General features: G+C 49.5%; 1 protein-coding gene across 2 annotated transcripts in view; it reads right to left on the bottom strand.

Moving 5' to 3' along the window:
- The window catches only part of LOC140392772 (NGFI-A-binding protein 1-like), a 175,182-nt gene that overhangs the window by 63,804 nt on the left and 88,772 nt on the right, over positions 1 to 22,606 (bottom strand). The window contains exons 1-2 of one of the 2 annotated variants that reach the window (XM_072478400.1): positions 15,373 to 15,519; positions 1,868 to 2,701 (exon numbers count right to left, since the gene is read on the bottom strand). In XM_072478400.1, coding sequence (XP_072334501.1) covers positions 1,868 to 2,686 — 819 coding nt within the window. In that variant the 5' untranslated portion in view covers positions 2,687 to 2,701; positions 15,373 to 15,519. Of the gene's footprint in view, positions 1 to 1,867; positions 2,702 to 15,372; positions 15,520 to 22,606 lie in introns of those variants that run through there. The other variant, XM_072478408.1, reaches the window with a different exon arrangement.

The raw sequence follows: 22,606 nt of genomic DNA, 5'->3' as shown, positions 1-22,606 counted from the left end.
TCCAGTTAATGGTAACCTGCAGGATGTTGATTGGGGGTAATTCAGCGATGGTAATACCATTGAATGTCAAGAGGCGGTGGTTAAATCCTCTCTTGTAGGAGATGGTAATTGCCTGGCACTTGTGTGGCGTGAATGTAACTTGCCATTGTCAGCCCAAGCCTGGATATTGTCCATGTCTTGCTGTATTTGGACATTGACTGCTTCATTATCTGAGTAGTCATGAATGGTGCTGAACATTATGCAGTTATCTGCAAGCATCCCCAATTCTGACCTTATGATGGAAGGGAGGTCATTGATGAAGCATCTGAAGATGGTTGGGCCTAGGGAACTACCCTGCGGAACACCTGCAGGGATGTCCTGGAGTTGACATGATTGACCTCCAACCACCGCAGCCATCTTCCTTTGTGCCAGGTATGACTCCAACCAGCAGAGAGTTTCCCCCCCCCCGATTCCCATTGACTCCAGGCATCCTTGATGCCATACTTGGTCAAATGCTGCTTTGATGTCAAGGGCAGTCACTCTCACCTCACCTCTGACATTTAGCTCTTTTGTCCATATTTGAACCAAGGCTGTGTTAATTTACAATTAAACTGGTCACAGAAGGCTAAAACTGCTACTTTTTTAAAGAATGATAATAATAATCATCATCATCATCGCTTATTGTCACACGTAGGCTTCAATGAAGTTACTGTGAAAAGCCCCTAGACGCCGCATTCTGGCGCCTGGTCGAGGAAATTTATATTCAAAGAACACCAATCAACCCGGAAAGGAGCTAAAGTAAACTATGGAGTCTCATGCCTACACGTGGTTGGGTAACTCTTAAGAGATTTTTATTTTTCTTACTTTTCCTTTTTTGTTCTGAATCCAATCTTTATTTTCCTCTCTTTCTTTACTGGAATTTTCCCATTTCCTTCTTTGTTGTTCATGTAGATTGAGAATAGATGACAATTAGTCCTGTTGTCCAATGTTCCAAATCAACATTTTGCTCTTCATGCTGTTAGCAGCTCACACTTCCAGCAACTTACGGGACAAACGTTTGAGGGAAAATGTCCCCTCTTCCCGCCCCCACCCCAAGCAAAATCTGGACCAAATGATGAAAACGACTTGCTTAGAAGCGGTGTTCAAAGAAGGCTAGGTTTAATCTGTATAACAAAATTCTTGAACATTTCTTAAATGTTTTCTTTTGATTCATTAATACTATATATATATTGATAATTCTGGAAAAAGTGGTCAACAATTCTTGACCTAATGTAATATATGCAAATTTTGAATAAAATGTAATTGGTTAACAAATACAAAGCCAACATTGGCAACATTGCAATCCTGACCTCAAACGTACTTTTGTTTACAATATGCTGATATCCAATACAATAGGCAAATTAGTGGGACTCATGTGGTTTTGACAAAACTATGACTTTCTCACGCTTGAATGGTTGTTAGGCCAGAACTAATGTTATTTTTAGGGCAAAGTTAGCAGGGAACTCTAAGCAATTTAACTTTTAAATAAAGTTCAGATTTTTAAAAATTAATTACTCAGACAAGGTTTATTGGAAAGTAAGCATAGAACACTAATGACTAAACTACTTGCTTTGCACATTCTTGTAACAGATCTGAGTACCCAAGGCAGACAGCACTCCCACCCACTACGAACATATGCATGAAGATCTGTCATTTCTAAACTAGGGCGGGAGCTGAAATTGTGCCCACTTTCCAATACAGAAGTATATGCCTAATCTGATCATTGTGGCGAAACACCAACATTAAAGAAATTGTGGGTTCTACATTTTTACTGAGGACTGCAGAAAGCAAAATGCTGCAAAGGGAACAATCTAAAAGAGTGGAGCATGAGATGGCAAAATTCCTGTACCTCATGAAGTGTAAGATGCTTTCCATCCTTCCTTTTGGAATCAAACCGTCCATATATTGCACTATATTTTCGGATTTCTTCTTCTTTGTGAGGGTCACCATCAGTCATGTCAAAGATGTGACTAATCATTTTTGCTAACTTCTTATTGGTTTTTAAAAATTCTTTCACTTCATTTCGGTCTGTTTTTGGAATACCTTGAATCAAACGCTCAACAGATTCTGTAATTGCAACAACTGCAGCGGCATCAAGAATTTCACCATTTTCTTTTGGCGAAGATGGAGACGCAGGATCAGCAGGGGAAAGACTCTGTTCACTCTCAGTAGTGGAATGCCCTTGCCAGAACCGTAGTTCACTGCAAATTTGCAGTGGTGAATTCCCTGCCACGCCAGACTTATTAACTCCCACTCCCTGACCACACATCGCTGTTAAGCATTTTGGAAACTTCACAGGAGGATCCCGGAGGTTACTGTTTCTTTCATTACTGTTAGAATGTGGCCCAGGAAAAGCAGCTGAGCTCTCAGATATTTTGTACAGTGGAATGCTGCTGACTGGGAGAGAGTTCAGGGGTTGATTGAAGACAGAGGGATTTGTCACCCAGTCTCTCAAAGCTTTTTGCAACCTCCTGACATGCAGAGGTTTGCTAGCCATGCCAACTAGTGCCATAATCTCCAAGAATTCCTCCTCCCCTGCTTCACAGAGCTGCTGTACGTCGTCTCCCCCTTGCTGAATGAAAGCATCATAATAAGACAAGAGATTGGCTCGCTGTAGAATGCGATAGAGTTGTAATTCACCAAGGGTCCTTGGTAAAGAAGCTGCCATGACCAAATGTAACACCTGTATTTAAAGAAAAATAAAAGTTGAAAGCCGTTTGTAGAATAAATGTCAGATGTTGGCTATTTACACAGTAAATTCTGAGATACATTCATACCACACTCCACCTCTGCTGACTGTAGGTGGCACGATACAGGCTCCTCTTGTTTGGAACACAAACATTCTCCAACGAATACAGCCTGATAACTTGCCCAGTTTTATGCTATACTACGATATGACTATTATGGAATTACCCAGGGGTGAAATAAATGTATTTATGGCATTTAAATTAATATTGCCCTTAAAGATGTAATAGCCTACTTGTGCCAATGAAGATTATTATTTTAGTGACATGTCCATTAATGTGAACTGCGAATGATATTTTCAATCTAAAAATTTTAAAGAATTTCTAATATGTTGCAATGAAAACTAAAAAAAAGAAATGGTAAGATTCTCTTCAAAAGGAAAATTGTGTGTGCTCCCTGAAATTTTTTTTTACGTTTGCGGTCTTATTTTTATCAAAACTGTATTGATGACAATATTGGCTGCGTTATTGAGGCAGCATTGAGGGAATTGCATTTTTCATTGTAAAATCATTAATTCAATGTGCTTCAGCACTCAAGCCATTTCAACAGTGCATGGTACAAACTAAGCAACTCCCAGTGTTTCAAAATGGTCCATATGCAGGTGTGGTAACAAAAGAAAATAAATGATGCTGGTAACTCCAGGATCCGTGCGAGTGTCTGAACAGGTTGCAGCAGGGCTACTGCAGGGAGTGTTAAATGGAGAAAATGGGAAAAGAGCTCCCAACAACTGGAGGCAAGTAGTTATCATCAAATTTTCATTTTTAAATCCAAGAGGCCCAGTGATACGTTATTAAAGTCTCAGTCAAAAACAATGATTGCATTTCTTTGCTGCTTAGTAAATATCAGCAATTAAACCCTTGATATTTTTCTTTATTTTTGGACACACAGGAAAAATAAATAGTCAACTTCCCCAAGCACATTATATAGGAACACGAGTAGACCATTCAGCCTCAGGCCTGCCCTGATTATCACCAATTAGCAGTGGAAATGGGTAGCAAAACATATATTAACTTGCTGATGATGAATTGGGAGTTTTACTTAAGAACCGCAGACAAAAGACACTATTTGTACTGTATCTATTTTTTGAATGCTCCTTCTCCAAGGGAAAAAATCAAATAGGCTCGCTACACTGGTCTGATATTTTCTTCCTTCTCTCCACCCTCCTAAAATATTTGCATCAGCCAATCCACTGTCTTCTGTTACCAAGATTACAAACCCCTTACCATACCACACTTTGATCTCACCAAAAGCTAAAACCAATGAGTCTCATTCAGTGGACATGTTTACTTCAGTGTCCACATAAATCCACATCAGGGATATACACCAGACATAAGCTCTATGATCAGGAGTTCTTATGAATAATGTTGTGTCCAATAAAATATTGCAGGCAAAGTGATGAACTTAAAAGTATTTTGTGAACATATATATATTCTAGTTGGAGCTGGAGATAAAACCAGAAAAAAATTCTATTTATTTAAGGCCCTTAAATAATTGATAGTCTTCTACCCTTTTCCAATCTACAAAAATATAAACTTCTCTTTTAAAGCATTATGTACAACACAATTAACAATAGGAGTCCATTGCCAGATTGTAAGACACTAAAGTGGTACAGTTCCTGTCGTCAATAACTATAGCAGAATACGTCAGATTACATTAGGCATTGTCAAACTCGGGGGCGCGACCCGCGGGTGGGTCGCGGGCGGATGTCGGGAGGGTCGCGGAGCCGCCCGTTCCTGATCGCGCAAATCTGCACGCAACAGCCGGCTGTTAATAACGCCGGCTGCAAGCGGCCTTCAAAACGGCCGCAACATGTAAAACAAATGCGGCCGCACTGCGCATGCGTGCCAGATCATCTGCGCGCATTCACAAAACTATGAGGCACTGACCAACCATCCAAACTGTTCATAGTTTTCAGTTTTTCCTGCATGTATAACTATATCATACAGTAAATTCACTTGCTAAAATGCACCTGATTTCTACCAGCTTTAAACTCCAATATACCATATGACACACTCCTATCCGCCACTGAACATGTGCCAGCATATTACCTTAAACCTTTTCATCCTCCTATCACCTTATTCTTTCCTACCTCTACAACCGCCATTATTTATTCTTTTGACTGATGTCCCCTCCTCTCCCCCACACATAAAAACCTTTTAACATACCAACTGCCTGAATTCTGCAATGCTCCATCCAGACAACTCCTCCTCCTACTTCTTTCCCCACCTTTAAAAACCTCTTTCTTTACGTCATGCTTGTTGATCAATTCAGCCTCCCAACTTTAGGTCATTATCCATATTGTAAATAGGCAAGTTACTGTTGCTATAATTTACTTATTTTACCAATTTTTTTATTCGTGCCAATTTAGAGCGGAAACACTGAAGGTCAGGCGCCTTTTTCCAACTAAAGTCAAATTTTTGGGCACATTTTACTTTGCAGGTTCTTCTACCTGTTCTCATTAAAAAGTGACAAGATCAGGGTTTATTTGGAATATATATTATTCTGACTTAAGTGAAACAGTTAATGTATAAACACTACTAAATCAATCTCCTGCGTTGATGTTGTACATAGGAACAGAAGAATGCAGACTTCAGGAGGCATGAGGTTAAAGGTTGGAGATAATAGAACCAGGGGTATAGACATTTCTGCAGCAGGGATCTCATAGTGTCAGTTGTTAGTTAAAATTTCCCCTGCACCCTTCATCTTAAAAACATTTTGCTCATGAAGATGCTGAAAGCATGAGTTGATGATGGTACAGTGGGTGAAACAGGGCACCTGTGACCCAAGAGAACAACCAACAGAGTAACGAAAGAGAAAATGCTGGAAAATCTCAGCAGGTCTGGCAGCATTTGTAGGGAGAGAAGAGAGCTAACGTTTAGAGTCCGATGACTCTTTGTCAAAGCTCTTTGTTTGGGAAATAAATACAGGGGGCAGTGAGATGCAGTGAATTCTATGTTAAACCATGTACAGAAAAAGCAATACACAAAGAAAAATAAAGATTTAATTGCGAAAAAGGAAAAACTAATTACATTTTAAAAATTGCCCAATAGCAAACCAAAAAAGGAATGGGATTCCATACCTCTGGTGCTTTCAATGCCAAAAAGGCTCATTGGTAGTCATCACTACTTCCTATACTGTATAGCAAAAGTATATGCACTTGCAAATTGCTCGCTTTTAATATCAGCATCAGTCTTGCACTCTCTTGAATTACTATGCAAATACAGCAACCTTTTTTTTCTTAATTGTTTTTATTAAAGTTTTTTTCAAACAGAATTTTTACATAACTAATAACAGAAAAATAAATGGAAAATATTTAACAAAACTAGGTGGCTGTCATCATGATACAAAAAGAAAATATACATTAAATAGACAGTTCCCCCACCTGAGCCTCCCCCCCACACCCTCCTCACCCCCCCTTCCCCGACGCCCCCTCCCACCCCCCTCTTCCCCGAACCCTCTGATCCCCCCTCCCCATCCACCCCCCCCGACCCACCCCCCTCCTCCTCCCCCGCCCCCCCCCCCCCGATTGCTGCTGCTGATGACATTTTACCGCTCCCCTAGAAAGTCAAGGAAAGGTTGCCACCGCCGGGAGAACCCCAGCAAGGACCCTCTCAAAGCAAACTTTATTCACTCCAGGCTGAGGAACCCAGCCATGTCACTAACCCAGGTCTCCACACTCGGGGGTTTCGGGTCTCTCCGCATTAACAAGATCCATCTCCGGGCTACCAGGGAGGCAAAGGCCAACACCTCGGCCTCTTTCACTTCCTGCACTCCCGGATCCTCCGACACTCCAAATATCGCTATTGTTGGACTCGGCTTCACCCGCGTGTCCAAAATCCTGGACATAGCCCTCGCAAAGCCCTGCCAGAATTCTTTTGAGCACCGGGCATGCCCAGAATATATGGACATGGCTCGTCGGACTCCCTGAACACTTCGCACACCTGTCCTCCACCCCCAAGAACTTGCTCATTCTCATCGTCGTCAAGTGAGCCCGGTGTACCACCTTAAACTGATTAAGCTGAGCCTGGCACATGATGAGGAAGAATTCACCCTGCCCAGGGCATTAGACCACAGGCCCTCATCTAGCTCCTCCTCCCACTTGCCCTTCAGTTCCTCCACTGAGGCTTCCTCCGCCTCCTGCAGCTCTTGGTAGATGTCCAACACCTTCCCCTCTCCTACCCAGATGCCAGACACCACCCTGTCCTGTATCCATCGAGGGGGTAGCAACGGAAATGTCCCCACCTGTTTTTTGAGAAAGTCGCGGACTTGGAGGTATCTGAAGGCATTTCCCGGGGGTACGATGAACTTCTCCTCCAGCGCCTTCAAGCTAGGGAAAGTCCCATCTATAAACAGGTCTCCCATCCTTCGAATGCCTGCCCTATGCCAGCCTTGAAACCCCCCGTCTATCTTGCCCGGAGCAAATCTATGGTTGTTCCGTATCGGGGTCCAAACTGAGGCCCCCTCTTCCTTCCTGTGCCATCTCCACTGACCCCAGACCCTCAGTGCCGCCGTCACCACCGGGCTTGTGGTGTATCGTGCTGGCGAGAACGGCGGCGGTGCCATTAGTGCCCCTGGGCTGGTGCCTTTGCATGACGACGCCCCCACGCCGACCCCTCCTCCATTATTAATTTTCTAATCATGGCCACATTAGCCGCCCAATAGTAGCTACAGCGGTTCGGCAGTGCCAACCCCCCCCCCCCTTTAGCTACAGAAGTTCGGTAGTGCCAACCCCCCCCCCCCCCCCCCCCACGGCTGCGCTCCAAAAACAGTCTTTTAACTCGCGGGGTCTTGTTTGCCAACACAAATCCTGTGATAATCCTGTTCACCCGCTTGAAGAAGGATTTGGGGATGAAGATGGGAAGGCACTGAAAAACAAACAGGAATCTGGGGAGAACTGTCATCTTCACAGTCTGCACCCTTCCCGCCAGGGAAAGCGGGAGCATATCCCACCTTGTAAAGTCTCCCTCCATCTGCTCTACAAGCCAAGATAGATTGAGCCTGTGCAGGGTATCCCAGTTCCTAGCCACCTGTATACCTAGGTAACGAAAGCTTCTCTCCGCCGTCTTGAGCGGGAGCTCCCCCAGTCTCTCCTCCCAACCCCTAGCGTGGATCACAAACTGCTCACTTTTCCCCACGTTCAACTTGTACCCAGAGAAGCTCCCAAAGTCCCTTAGGATCTGCATGACCTTCCCCCATCCTCTCTGGCGGGTCCGAAAAAACAATAGCAGGTCGTCTGCGTAGAGGGAAACCCGGAGCTCCCCCCCCCCACCCCGGACCAGCCCCCTCCAGTTCCTTGAAGTCCTCAGCGCTATGGCCAATGGCTCAATTGCCAGGGCAAACAGTAGCGGGGATAGGGGGCACCCCTACCTCGTCCCTCGATGCAGTCTAAAATACTCCGACCTCAGTCGGTTCATGGATACACTTGCTATGGGAGCCTGATACAGTATCTTGACCCACCCTATGAATCTCTCACCAATTCCAAACCTACCTAACACTTCCCACAGGTACTCCCATTCCACCCGGTCAAAGGCTTTCTCGGAATCCATTGCAGCCACTACTTCTGCGTCCCATCCTTCTGAGGGCATCATGATAATATTCAGCAGCCTCCTCACATTTGTGTTCAATTGCCTGCGCTGGACGAAACCCGTCTGGTCCTCCCCAACTCCCGGGACGCAGTCCTCTATTCTGGTAGCCAAAATGTTTGCCAGCAATTTGGCATCCATATTCAGGAGCGATATCGGCGTGTAGGACCCACATTGAAGTGGATCCTTCTCCCGCTTCAAAACGAACGAGATCAATGCCTGCGACAGCGCCGGGGGGAGGGTTCCTCTCTCCTTTGCCTCGTTAAAGGTTCTTAGCAGGAGTGGGCTCAGTAGCTCCGAGAATTTCTTATAAAATTCTACAGGGAAGCCGTCCAGACCCGGGGTCTTGCCCGACTGCATACCTGCTAGGCCCTTAACTATCTCCTCCAACTCAATCGGGGCCCCCAGACCCTCCACCAGCTCTTCGTCCACCCTTGGGAACCTCAATTGATCCATAAATTGCTTCATCCCTTCCCCTCCCCTCGGGGGTTCAGACTCGTACAGTTTACAATAAAACTCCTTGAAGACTTCATTGATCTTCTCTGGGCCCAAGACCATATTACCTTCCTTATCCCACACTTCCCCGATCTCCCTGGCCGCCTCTCTCCTGTGAGGTTGGTGTGCCAGCATCCTGGGGGGGGGGGGGCATACTTGCTTTCTCCCCATACTCGTAGACTGCCCCTTTCACCTTCCTCAGCTGTGCCTCCGACTTCCCAGTGGTCAGCAAATTGAACTCCGCCTGCAATCTCCGGTGCTCCTTTAGCAGCCCCTCCTCGGGGGCCTCCACGTACTTCCTGTCTACTCTAAGTATCTCTCCCACCAGCCTCTCCCTCTCCCTCTTCTCTCTGTGGGACCTAATAGAAATTAACTCCCCTCTGATAACCGCCTTCTTAGCCTCCCAAACCGTTGTTGCTGTTACCTCCCCTGTGTCATTTGTTATCACATAGTTTTGGATGCTCCTCCTTATCCGCCCACACACCTCTTCATCCGCTAGCAGTCCCACATCCAGTCTCCAGAGAGGGCACTTCCCTCATTCCGCCCCCAGTCACAAGTCCACCCAGCGCGGGGCATGGTCCGAGACCGCAATGGCCGAACACGCGACCCCCTCCACCCTCGGGATTAACGCCCTGAACACAAAAAAGTCAATCTGCGAGTAGACTTTGTGGACGTGGGAGAAAAAGGAGAACTCCTTCGCCCTTGGTCGCACGAATCTTCATGGGTCCACGCCCCCCATCTGATCCATGAACTCCCTCAGGGCCCTGGCCACCGCCGGTCTCTTTCCCGACCTGGACTTACACCGGTCCAGTGTCGGATCCAGGACAGTGTTAAAGTCCCCCCCCCATGATCAAGTTACTTGACTCCAAGTCCGGGATTTTACCCAACATGCGCCTCATGGATTCCACGTCATCCCAGTTCAGGGCATAAACGTTCACTAACACCACCCGGGCCCCCTGCCACTCACCATTATGTACCTGCCCCCCTTGTCCACCACAATACTCCTTGCCTCGAATGTCACCCGTTTACTAACCAGAATTGCCAACCCTCTGGTCTTTGAGTCTAGCCCCAAATGGAACACCTGGCCCACCCATCCCCTCCTTAACCTCGTTTGGTCAGCGAGTTTTAAGTGCGTCTCCTATAGCATGGCCACGTCCACCTTTAATCCCTTTAAATGCGAGAACGCGTCCTCTTGACCGGTCCGTTCAGACCCCTCACATTCCACGTGATCAGCCTGGACGGGGGGGTTGAACCCCCCCCCTCCCTGCCGACTAGCCATCTCCCTTTTTCGGCCAGCCACGTGCCCGTGCCCCCCGCTTGCTCCAGCCCTCCTGCCGGAGGCCCCCCCAACCCGACTCTCCATCCGTCCCCAACAGTTGGCTCCCCTTCAGTCAGCAAAGCAGCGCCCCACCCCCCTAACCCCCCAATCCCAACCCCCCCCCCCCTGCTAAGCACCCGCTTAGCACTGATTCCCCCCCCCCCCCCCATTACGCTTCGTAAATCAGCTGACCCATGCTGACCCCGGCCGCTCCTGCCTCTATCTCCAAACTTACTATTGTCTCCTCCTTCGGGCCCCCAACCCTCCCTCCCCCACAGGGTAAGCCCCCCTCCCCACAGGGTAAGAGAGCAAGAGCCATCCAGATTCTTCCCGTGCAACGAAAAACGCAACCCGGGTGTTACCCCGCCCCCTGAGAGAAACACAGAAAAAAAAGATAAAACCGCAGAAAAGAAAAGCGAACAACTTAAATTCTACCACCAATCTTACATTAGGCCAACAACCGGTTTCACATCCCCGCCAGAGTGTTTCACCCACGTGCAGCGGCCCCTTAGTTTGAGTCCAGCTTTTCATGCTTAATAAATGTCCACGTCTCGTCCGGCGTATCAAAGTAATGGTGCCTGTCCTGGTACGTTACCCAAAGCCTCGCCGGATGCAGGAGCCCAAACTTCACCCCTTTGCTGTGCAGGACCGCCTTAGCCCGGTTGAATCCCGTATGCCTCTTAGCCAGTTCAGCTCCCAAGTCCTGGTATATGCGAATCTCGCCCTTCACCCACTTACTGCTCCGCTCCTTCTTTGCCCAACGCAAGACACGCTCCCTGCCTGTGAAGCAGTGGAACCTTATCACCATCGCCCTCGGTGGTTCGTTCGCCCTAGGCTTCCTTGCGAAGACTCTGTGCGCCCTGTCCAGTTCCAAGCGCCGCGCGGGAAGGCCCCCGCGCCCATCAACGTCCCCAGCATTGTAGTCACATACGTGCTCGCATCCACCCCCTCCGCACCTTCAGGGAGGCCCAGAATCCGCAGGTTGTGACTCCTAGACCTATATTCAAGGTCATCCAGTCTCTCCTGCCATCTCTTTTGTAGGGCCTCGTGCGCCTCCACTCTGACCGCCAGGCCCAGGATCTCATCCTCATTATCAGATACCTTCCTCTCCACCTCTTTAATCGCCTTCTCCTGCACCTTCTGAGTCTCCATCACCTTTTCCATGGAGGCCTTCATAGGGGCCAGCATCTCCGTTTTCAGCTCTGCGAAGCAGCTTCTCGGAAACTCTTGCTGCTCTCTTGACCACTGGGCCCACGCTGCTTAGTCCGCACCGGCCGCCATTTTGTCCTCCTGGACCTGCTCCACTCGCTTCCCCGCAATCGCTCTTTTAACGGCCCAGCTCCTGGTTTCCTCCATACAGCAGTGGGGGGAACCTCTCCAGCGTCCTTTGCCACGCCAGGAATCACTGCCAAAGTGCCGTTGCCGCTCCGTTTAAAGGCCCAAAACTCCGATCCCGGCGGGAGCTGCCGTGTGCGCGACCTATTCGGACATGGCCGCTACCGGAAGTCGCAAATACACCAACTTCACAGCAAATGTAAAATATTGGGTTGAATTGCAGGGGGAATTGGGTGGGGATGGCTAGGGGCAGGAACTCAATGTCTTCCATGAAATCTAGCCCAATGTTTCGAAAACGTTAGCAATGCAGCGCAATTCGCATCATGTTTTGGATATTGGTATTTAATCTGTGCATTTTCCCCATGCCCAAAGCTCCAATACCATTCATGCAAAAACAACAATAAATGTTATTAGCCTCATCATTATTTTGACATCAAAATCTGGTCCAGAAGTTTAAAATATATTCAGGCCCCATATGAAAGTAATATTTATGCCTTTCTTTTATATAATACTTTAATGTTATATTATTTATAGGGTTGACAATTAATTGCAGTTAATATATGGTGATTAATACATTGACAATTGATGATTCTATTTCTATCTCAGTAATTGTGGAAGTTAGGGAAATACAGGGTTTCGAAAAAGAGACTTTTTCTAAAACTTTAGCTTTCAAACACCATATAACCGTTCTTTTGTTTTCAAATGTAAAATGATTTTAGTTTAGCTGATGATGAATCCTCTGGTGCACGACCTTGCCGTGACTGTTTCACAGCTGTTCAACTCTTAGTGGTGGGATGTGTAGGATTAGATGTTGAGAAAATGAACATAAAGGAATCTGTCAGTCAGGGAGCATTAAGAGTTTGCCATTTGATGGGATTTTTTTTCCCCAAACTATCTCCAATTGCCTTTGGGGAGGTGGTGCTGAGCCACCTTATTGACAACTGAATGGCTTGCTGGGTCATTTCCGAGGGCAGTTAAGAGTTGTGCGGTGGGTGGCAGGAAAGATGAGGTGGTGTTATTCCAGGTTGGGTAACGGTTCAGATGCCAGTTTCATTGTGTACGGTAGGGTAAATGGGGCAAATCAGATAGGGAGCCAGCCTTGGAAAAAAAGTTAAAAGTGGAAAGTAGGACAAATAATTACAAATTTAATTTAGGTTATATGGAACAATATTTACCAGAAAGCACACAAGAAGGAAATAAATTAAAGCATTATGGAAAGAAGCCACTAAAAGTGGAATATTTGTGAATGGTAAATTTACCTTTAAAAATGTCTTGACAATTCATTAAAGAAAAAGACAGTTACTTGTACACGCGGTCAGAGTTCCCTTATCTTTCACAATGAACAATTCACTTTTTGAATTTTCCATGTAATTCAATGTAATAATAGCATCAGTAATAAAAACTTAAATCAGATGGATGCAATAAATGCATCAATCAAATGTGATTAAAACAAAGATGATTAGATTAAACATTTTAATCAAAACATTAAATCACCAATTAGGTTTTTAATTATTGAACAGTCCTAATAGTGCAACATCAAGACAAAGCATTTGGCGGACAGGGTTAATTCCAGCAAATAATTTTTTCCTGAGCAGAGGTCGAGGCACTGGGAGACACAGGATTGAGGTGGCTATAGCATAATCATTGTGGAAAGGGTGATAGAAAAAGTTGTATCCATATAAGCTTAACTGTGTTAAATAAAAAGTGGCAAGTAGGTTGTGAGCAGGAAGCATATGCATACAAGTTTTGATTTTTATATCCTTAGATATTATCCAACTTTCAAAAATTTCACACACCTTTAGAAAAACACTCCTGCTAATTGATATTGGATGTTACCTGCATACTTTGTTAAAATAAGCATCAAAAGTATTTATGCATGTAAACATGTGACATCTAGTGTCAAAAAGGACTTTGTTGTAATTATTATAAGAAAAACAACGAGCAAGAGCTAGGGACTAAATTCTCCCCTCTAGTTTGAGGTGTTTATGCCATGCATGTACGCGCTCAATATTAAGCTGCAGCTCAAGAACACTGTTCATTTTCCAGTTCACAGGCTGGAAATATAATAGACTAATTAAAAACAGAAAAATACAGGTTGATTTAAGACAATTTTACACTTTTCTGTACTTTTTGCAACATCATCACCTTTGATTTACAAGTGAACATAAGGCAATGCTGAAGATCTCTGCATCATGTTCATTTTCTTCAAGCTGCACTGGTGCCCACTATACATGTCCAGTGAGCAACGACAGCTTGACGGCTCACTGCTATATTTGCACCAGTCTCTGGCTATATGGGAAGATCAGTAAACCTGGTCATTTAGTTACTTTTGTAAGCCAATTTGCATCCCCTCCCTCTCCTGAAGAAATGAGCTCAGTCTAAGTCTGTCCTCAACCAACATTCACTCGTACATATTTCAGCAGGGATAACTGGAAAGCGAAGAGAAATTAAAATCCCCCTCCCTTGCCCAGGGGCACTACAGGATGATTAAAATACTCCTACTGCCAGCTGAGATCAGCAATTTCAGCGCTAACTATTCAATCAAAATCCTTTTGGACCGCACAGCTCACTTTCAGGTTATGCCATCGGGTGCAAGGTACTTTTTGGTGTCGATCAAAATTGTATCATCGGCGGCCATTTGATTCACTGTTTCTGTGCCAGTGCCACCTCCAACTAGAACTATCCACTCCAATCCTATTTTCCCCAAGAGAGAGATTCAAACAAGTCTGGTTGGCATTCATTGCAATAAGCAGGGATATTCAGACCCAAATTGTACAAGCAACCTTCTCTTGCCACTTTATTTGGAACACCAGCCTCAATTATTGAATACACAATATTTGCAACACAGTTAAGGGATGGTAGGAACTAACTGGTGATTTAGATACAGGTTAACCAACATCTAATTTCAAGTTTTCACGGCAACTGAAGAGGACAGTGAATTCAGCTTCTTCGGCACAATGACACCAAGCAGCTGCCCACTATGCACAGGACCCCTGTCACACGCTGGACCTGTCTGACAAAAAGAAAAGGAGGCACCACACCGCCTTCAGTCGCCGCTCCGGGCTTCAGCCTCTCCCACACTTTGATCTTCTGAAGTCTGAATATTTTCTCACCAAATCTCAAACAGACCAAGACTCAATTCTATGCAGATGAATTGAAATTTCCTGATCACCTCTTAACTTTGCTTCGCTCCACGGAGTGAGAGAACACACAAGAGGGGTAGGTGGGTGGGATTTTAAAGAGCCCCCCCCACCCCCCCCCCCACCAATGGAGTGAGAAACGCCACAAGAGGTGGGTGGGATTTTAAAGAGCCCCCACCCACCCCCCCACACACACACACACACACAGTGACTCCTGTGGCTCTGGGAAGAGTTATATAAGAAAACTAATGGAAAAGAGCGGAGTGTGTGTGACATTATATGGGTTTTGCGGTAGCAATGCAACTACTTTAAACAAGTAGTGCGCAGATTGAACACGTGACATATGTTGAATTTCACGCGCGCAGACTGTATTTAGTTTTTTAAAAACATTTGAATTAAACCTGATTCAGTCGATTCTGCCATCAAATTCACCCCCTCCCCTCTCTCGCACTACTGCAGCTCTCACGCCTACTTGAGTCCAGAGTATTGGAGCTCTTTGGGAATCACCCACATGAAATACGAAATCCACCCTCTCCTTCCGGCAGAAAAGGACCGCACAGGCCGGATGGGGGGGGGGGATAAGTAAATATTTTAAACTCTGTCCCACACAAAAAAATAATACATCGCCCCTCCATACCGGCGTACAGTCAATGTTATCTTGTGTATCAAGTAAGAAATGACAGCAAGAGAGAGACCCATGTGCAGTGAATTCACTGCAGAATGACGGCCAGAACCTTACCTGGTGCTATGAGCGCTGCCGGCCGCCCTCCCTCACTCAGCGTGTTCTTCCGTGTCTCAATTGCGTTAATCTGGAGCAAAGTGCAGAACTTTTTCTCGCTGTGTCCCAGTCAGGACAGGACTGACAGGAGCGGGGGCTGACCGCACCAATACTCGGGGGGGGGGGGGGGGGGGGGGTGGGGGGGAGGAGAGAGAGTTGGTCGGGGGGGGGAGGAGAGAGAGTTGGTCCGGGGGTGGGGGGGAGGAGAGAGAGTTGGTCGGGGGGGGGTGGGGGGGAGGAGAGAGAGTTGGTCGGGGGTGGGGGGGTGGGGGGGAGGAGAGAGAGTTGGTCGGGGGGGGGGGGGTGGGGAGGAGAGAGAGTTGGTCGGGGGGGGGGGGGGTGGGGGAGGAGAGAGAGTTGGTCGGGGGGGGGGGGGGGGAGGAGAGAGAGTTGGTCGGGGGGGGGGTGGGGAGGAGAGAGAGTTGGTCGGGGGGGGGTGGGGGGGAGGAGAGAGAGTTGGTCGGGGGGGGTGGGGGGGAGGAGAGAGAGTTGGTCGGGGGGGGTGGGGGGGAGGAGAGAGAGTTGGTCGGGGGGGGAGGAGAGAGAGTTGGTCGGGGGGGGGGGTGGGGGGGGGGGAGGAGAGAGAGTTGGTCGGGGGGGGTGGGGGGAGGAGAGAGAGTTGGTCTGGGGGGAGGAGAGAGAGTTGGTCGGGGGGGGGTGGGGGGGAGGAGAGAGAGTTGGTGGGGGGGGTGGGGGGGAGGAGAGAGAGTTGGTCGGGGGGGGTGGGGGGGAGGAGAGAGAGTTGGTCGGGGGGGGTGGGGGGGAGGAGAGAGAGTTGGGGGGGGAGAGAGAGAGTTGGGGGGAGAGAGAGAGTTGGGGGGGGGGAGAGAGAGAGTTGGGGGGGGGGGAGAGAGAGAGTTGGGGGGGGGGGAGAGAGAGAGAGTTGGGGGGGGGGAGAGAGAGAGAGTTGGTGGGGGGGGGTGGGGGGGAGGAGAGAGAGTTGGTCGGGGGGGTGGGGGGGAGGAGAGAGAGTTGGTCGGGGGGGGTGGGGGGGAGGAGAGAGAGTTGGTCGGGGGGGGGGGGTGGGGAGGAGAGAGAGTTGGTCGGGGGGGGGGGGGGTGGGGAGGAGAGAGAGTTGGTCGGGGGGGGGGGTGGGGAGGAGAGAGAGTTGGTCGGGGGGGGTGGGGGGGAGGAGAGAGAGTTGGTCGGGGGGGGTGGGGGGAGGAGAGAGAGTTGGTCGGGGGGGGGTGGGGGGGAGGAGAGAGAGTTGGTGGGGGGGGAGGAGAGAGAGTTGGTCGGGGGGGGGTGGGGGGGGAGGAGAGAGAGTTGGTCGGGGGGGGGTGGGGGGAGGAGAGAGAGTTGGTCTGGGGGGAGGAGAGAGAGTTGGTCGGGGGGGGGGTGGGGGGGAGGAGAGAGAGTTGGTGGGGGGGGGTGGGGGGGAGGAGAGAGAGTTGGTCGGGGGGGGTGGGGGGGGAGGAGAGAGAGTTGGTCGGGGGGGTGGGGGGGAGGAGAGAGAGTTGGGGGGGGAGAGAGAGAGTTGGGGGGGGAGAGAGAGAGTTGGGGGGGGGGGGAGAGAGAGAGTTGGGGGGGGGGAGAGAGAGAGAGTTGGTGGGGGGGGTGGGGGGGAGGAGAGAGAGTTGGTCGGGGGGGGGTGGGGGGGAGGAGAGAGAGTTGGTCGGGGGGGTGGGGGGGAGGAGAGAGAGTTGGTCGGGGGGGGTGGGGGGGGAGGAGAGAGAGTTGGTCGGGGGGGTGGGGGGGAGGAGAGAGAGTTGGTCTGGGGGGGTGGAGAGAGAGTTGGTCGGGGGGGAGGAGAGAGAGTTGGGGGGGGAGGAGAGAGAGTTGGTGGGGGGGGGGGAGAGAGAGAGAGTTGGTGGGGGGGGAGGAGTTGGTGGGGGGGGAGGAGTTGGTGGGGGGGGGGAGGAGTTGGTGGGGGGGGGGAGGAGTTGGTGGGGGGGGGGGGAGGAGTTGGTGTGGGGGAGCGGAGAAGAGTTGGTGTGGGGGAGCGGAGAAGAGTTGGGGGGGGGGAGCGGAGAAGAGTTGGGGGGGGAGCGGAGAAGAGTTGGGGGGGGAGCGGAGAAGAGTTGGGGGGGGGAGCGGAGAAGAGTTGGGGGGGAGCGGAGAAGAGTTGGGGGGGGGAGAGGAGAAGAGTTGGGGGGGGAGAGGAGAAGAGTTGGGGGGGTGGGGGAGAGGAGAAGAGTTGGGGGGTGGGGGAGAGGAGAAGAGTTGGGGTGGGGGAGTGGAGAAGAGTTGGGGGTGGGGAGTGGAGAAGAGTTGGGGGGTGGGGGAGTGGAGAAGAGTTGGGGGTGGGGGAGTGGAGAAGAGTTGGGGGGTGGGGGAGTGGAGAAGAGTTGGGGGGTGGGGGAGTGGAGAAGAGGTTGGGGGGTGGGGGAGTGGAGAAGAGTTGGGGGGGAGTGGAGAGAGTTGGGGGGAGTGGAGAAGAGTTGGGGGGAGTGGAGAAGAGTTGGGGGGGAGTGGAGAAAAGTTGGGGGGGGAGTGGAGAAGAGTTGGGGGGGGGAGTGGAGAAGAGTTGGGGGGGAGTGGAGAAGAGTTGGGGGAGTGGAGAAGAGTTGGGGGGAGTGGAGAGAGTTGGGGGGGAGTGGAGAAGAGTTGGGGGGGGGAGTGGAGAAGAGTTGGGGGGGGAGTGGAGAAGAGTTGGGGGGGGGAGTGGAGAAGAGTTGGGGGGGGAGTGGAGAAGAGTTGGGGGGGGGAGTGGAGAAGAGTTGGGGGGGAGTGGAGAAGAGTTGGGGGGGGGAGTGGAGAAGAGTTGGGGGGGAGTGGAGAAGAGTTGGGGGGGAAGTGGAGAAGAGTTGGGGGGAGTGGAGAAGAGTTGGGGGGAGTGGAGAGAGTTGGGGGGGAGTGGAGAAGAGTTGGGGGGAGTGGAGAAGAGTTGGGGGGGAGTGGAGAAGAGTTGGGGGGGAGTGGAGAAGAGTTGGGGGGGGAGTGGAGAAGAGTTGGGGGGAGTGGAGAAGAGTTGGGGGGAGTGGAGAAGAGTTGGGGGGGGTTGTGAGGAAGAGTTGGGGGGGAGTGGAGAAGAGTTGGGGGGGAGTTGGAGAAGAATTGGGGGGTGGGAGTGGAGAAGAGTTGGGGGGGAGTGGAGAGGAGTTGGGGGGGAGTGGAGAGGAGTTGGGGGGGAGTGGAGAGGAGATGGGGGGGGGAGTGGAGAAGAGTTGGGGGGAGTGGAGGAGTTGGGGGGGGAGTGGAGGAGTTGGGGGGGGAGTGGAGAAGAGTTGGGGGGGAGTGGAGAGAGTTGGGGGGAAGTGGAGAAGAGTTGGGGTGTGGAGAAGAGTTGGGGGGGATTGGAGAAGAGTTGGGGGGGAGTGGAGAAGAGTTGGTGGGGGGGATTGGAGAAGAGTTGGGGGGGAGTGGAGAAGAGTTGGTGGGGGGAGTGGAGAAGAGTTGGTGGGGGTGGAGAAGAGGTGGGGAGGTGGGGGGTGGAGAAGAGTTGGGGAGGTGGGGGGTGGAGAAGAGTTGGGGAGGTGGGGTGGAGAAGAGTTGGGGAGGTGGGGGGTGGAGAAGAGTTGGGGAGGTGGGGGTGGTGAAGAGTTGGGAGGTGGGGGGTGGAGAAGAGTTGGGGGGTAGGGGGTGGAGAAGAGTTGGGGGGGTGGAGAAGAGTTTGGAAGGTGGGGGGGGTGGAGAAGAGTTGGGGGGGGAGAAGAGTTGGGGGGGGGAGAAGAGTTGGGGGGGAGAGAAGAGTTGGGGGGAGGAGAAGGGGGAGAAGCGTTGGGGGGGGGGAAGAGTTGGGGGGGGGGGGAGAAGAGTTGGTTTGAGGGAGCGAGGCGATGCAGACAACCTCCTCAAATCCGGATTCTACTGTTGCATTTGGAGAGCGGGACGGACTCTCTCTCACCTTGCCCGCCGCAGCCCTTGATGTCTTCACTTGCGCCCGGGTCTTCGGGGGAACTGTGATTTAGATTTTTCTTCACCTACCCCTCCCCCCCACTCTCTTTTTTTAACCCCCCCCTCGCTCTCACTTTCCCCTGGTGTGTGTGTGAGAGTGAGTGTGTCTCTGTCAGCCTCCTCCCCCTCCGGCTTGTATGGGATATTCCGGTCTTGCTCATACTCACTCCCACACGGCCCAGCGTGACGCAGATCCTGGCGTGGGAGGACGCGGGCCGTGGGAGGCTGGTGGAAGGAATACCAAACATAACTAGTGTAGCGACAAAATGTAGTGAAGTCAGCCTGTTACCAGCTGAGCATTAGCTGCAGGGACTGCTTATCACTTCTATTTATAAGTCTCCCATTCTGTGAGAGTAAAACATATATACTCCTCGCTGCCGCGCGGTGTTTCTCGCAGGGGGTCGACCTGGTAACAGTGCACATGTGGTAACGCCTCTCAGGGGAAGGTCTGCTCCCCAAAGTGGGGTGGAGAGGGGAGGCACCCTCGTCATCGACTGACATGCAGTGTACGGTTCGTGTGCTCGTTAACTATCTGCACAGTCCCTTTCCACTGAGGCGACTTTGAACCCCATCTCCAGTGTGTTTTTCCACGTTTGTATTGGTAAACATTCCTCCCCCCCTCAAAAAAAAAGGAATGACATGGCTGCAGATCTTGGGAGCCTTAAAATGGGACGTATCCCATAATTAGATTGACGATGCCACAGTGCCGAAGTTTGGGCCAAGTTTTCAATACGGGGGTTTTAACAGATAACATGGAAGTTCTGCAATTTGCATCTCCAATTTGCTGTGTTCCGAACTTGGGTGGCGTTAAAAAAAAAACAGAAAATTGGCCATGGCCAGATGTATGCTGTCACACAGTTCAGAAGCATTTGAGCGCGTTTGTGTTACTCGAGATTATTCACCGGCTTGATATGACTTGAGCTTGCTTATCAGCCTCGTCGAGTGATCATCAAGATCTAGCTCTTTCTACATTGTGCTTCCTCCGTTTTTGACCATTTATCAGATAACAGGCGAAGAAACGCATAACACAAAACAGTACAACAAAAAAATGACCAACCTTATTCCGTTCCATAGCACTGGGGAAAACCGCCTCCTCTCAGTGACTGCACAGACTAAGCTTTTTGTAAAAAACATAGAAAGTTGAAACTAACTTGGCCAGCTCTCTTCAGTTGAAAACTGTGAGCCATAAGTTAGTGCCAATAATAGCATTTATTGGATATCTTGGTAAAAGTAAATAGTAGCACTGTTTCAAATCTATTTGTGAAACTATTGTGCAGTGCATTCGAGTCGAGATGGAGATGGTCCCTAATTTTAAGAATTGCATTTATCTTTGATATTTTGACTGCTCATGAGATTATGGTGGTTCCTTAGTGTAAATGTATGCATCACAAAGCTTTTTTTCTATTATTGTAATTCTCTGCTTAGCAATTACTGTACCTTCTCTGACTCAAGGGGGGAAATGTCCTATATTTATTATAAGTTTCAAAATTAAAAATGGAGAAAGTAATCAGATCAGAGATAGACAAACCACCAGGATCTGACGGTTTCCGCGCAGGATATTTAAATAAGTCCCCAAGGTATGAAACTAAGTAGGTAAAAAATTTATAAATAAACTGGTCACAATTTCCCCAAACTCTCTTGATTCAAGAGTTGTGTCTTTGGATTGGAAAATTGGCAAATACCACTATTTAAGAAGAGTAGAAAACATAAACAAGGAAATTGTAGGCCTTTTAATTTGTCTCTTGTAGGTAAGAAGTTTGTTTAAAAATCAGATGAGGGCAAGGTCAACATTTGTTGCCCATCCCTAATTGCCATTGGACTGAATGACTTAATACGCTATGTGAGTCAACCACATAGCTTTGGATCTGGAGTCACATGTAGCCAGATGAGCGTTCTCGACAACCAATAATAGTTTCATGGTCACCATTACTGAGACTAGCTTCCAATTCCAGATTTTAATTTTATAATTGAATTTAAATTCCAACAACTGTCATGGTGAGATTTGAATCTACTGTCAACACAGCATTAGAGCTGGATCTCTGAATTACTAGTCCAACTATGACACCATCTCCTCTTAATATCATAAGGGACAAAGTGGATGAATGTGAGTTGCTCAGATAGCCAACATAGATTTGTAAACGGTCAAGTCACGTCTAGCATGCCTAATAGAATTTTATGAGCTGTTAACTAATACATTTCCATATAAGAGATAGAACAACTTCCGGTGGCGACCATGGAGTGAGTGGTCGCATATTTGGCAGCTCCCACTCATGGTGGTCTTTCTGTGGCCTTTAAGCCGCTTTGTCGCAGGAATTTTGTCGGAAAAATATGCAGAAGAGGGTGACCCCTAGTTTATGGAGCTGCAGTCCAGAAATGCCCGGAAAAAAAGCGAACCGGTTGGTTGAGGCGAGCGAGAAGCAGACAGCTCATGCAGAGATGGAGGATGTACAGGGTCTGGCCCCATCGGCTCAGTGGTCAATGGACCAGTTGGTGAGCTTCCTGAATGAAAATTTCACCCAACTGCGGAAGGAAAGTTCAGAGGACCTGGCCCGGGCGGTGGACTCGATCAAGGCGGTGGTTGACCGCGTGGAGCCGAGACTGGAGGCCCAGGGACAGGTGATCAAGGGGCTGGAGGAGCAGGCAGGGGAGCAGGAGGCCCAGTCCACCTCGAGGGCAGCAGATATTGGGCTGATGCGCGATCAACAGAAGCGATCAGCAGAAGCTGCTTGGGGAAGGTGCATTCGACCGGCCTTTGGAGATGGATCGGGCCCACAGGGCGCTGATACGGAAATCCCGGGGTGGGGTGGGGGGGGGGGGGGGTGATTGCATCGGTTCCTGGACATGGAACGTATCATGAGGTGGGCCAGGCAGAGGAGGCAATGCACTTGGGGAGACATTGAGATCCGGGTGTACCAGGACCTGGGGGCAGAGTTGGCGAAGAGGAGGGCGAGCTTTAATAAGGTCAAGTTGGCCCTATACAAGAAGGGCGTAAAGTTTAGACTACTGTACCCGGCCCACCCACGGGGGCCGGGAGTTGTACTTTGGCTCGGCGGAGGAGGCAGCGGACTTTATGAAGGAGAATGGACAGGCAGGAGAAGGATGATTTTGAACTTTGATTGAGGAGATCTGAACTATATTGTGAAAAACTTTGTGTTAATGTTGTCTGGATTTTTTTTCGTTTTTTTCCCTCCGTTTTTTCGGTTCTGGTTGGGGTTAGGTCGGTATACTGTGCTTTGTTGAGGGATGAGGGGTGGACCTTTGTGCTCGAGCCTTGGGAGGGATTGTTTATTTGTTTTTACTTCTTTCCTTTGTTTTGACTGCACTCGGAGCGGGGTGGAGGGGAATCAGTGGGGGGGGG

Source organism: Scyliorhinus torazame, chromosome 2 (genome assembly GCF_047496885.1).
Source record: "Scyliorhinus torazame isolate Kashiwa2021f chromosome 2, sScyTor2.1, whole genome shotgun sequence".
NCBI lineage: Eukaryota > Metazoa > Chordata > Chondrichthyes > Carcharhiniformes > Scyliorhinidae > Scyliorhinus > Scyliorhinus torazame.
The sequence above is the reverse complement of the archived record's forward strand: the minus strand, read 5'-3'. Positions and strand labels throughout refer to the sequence as shown.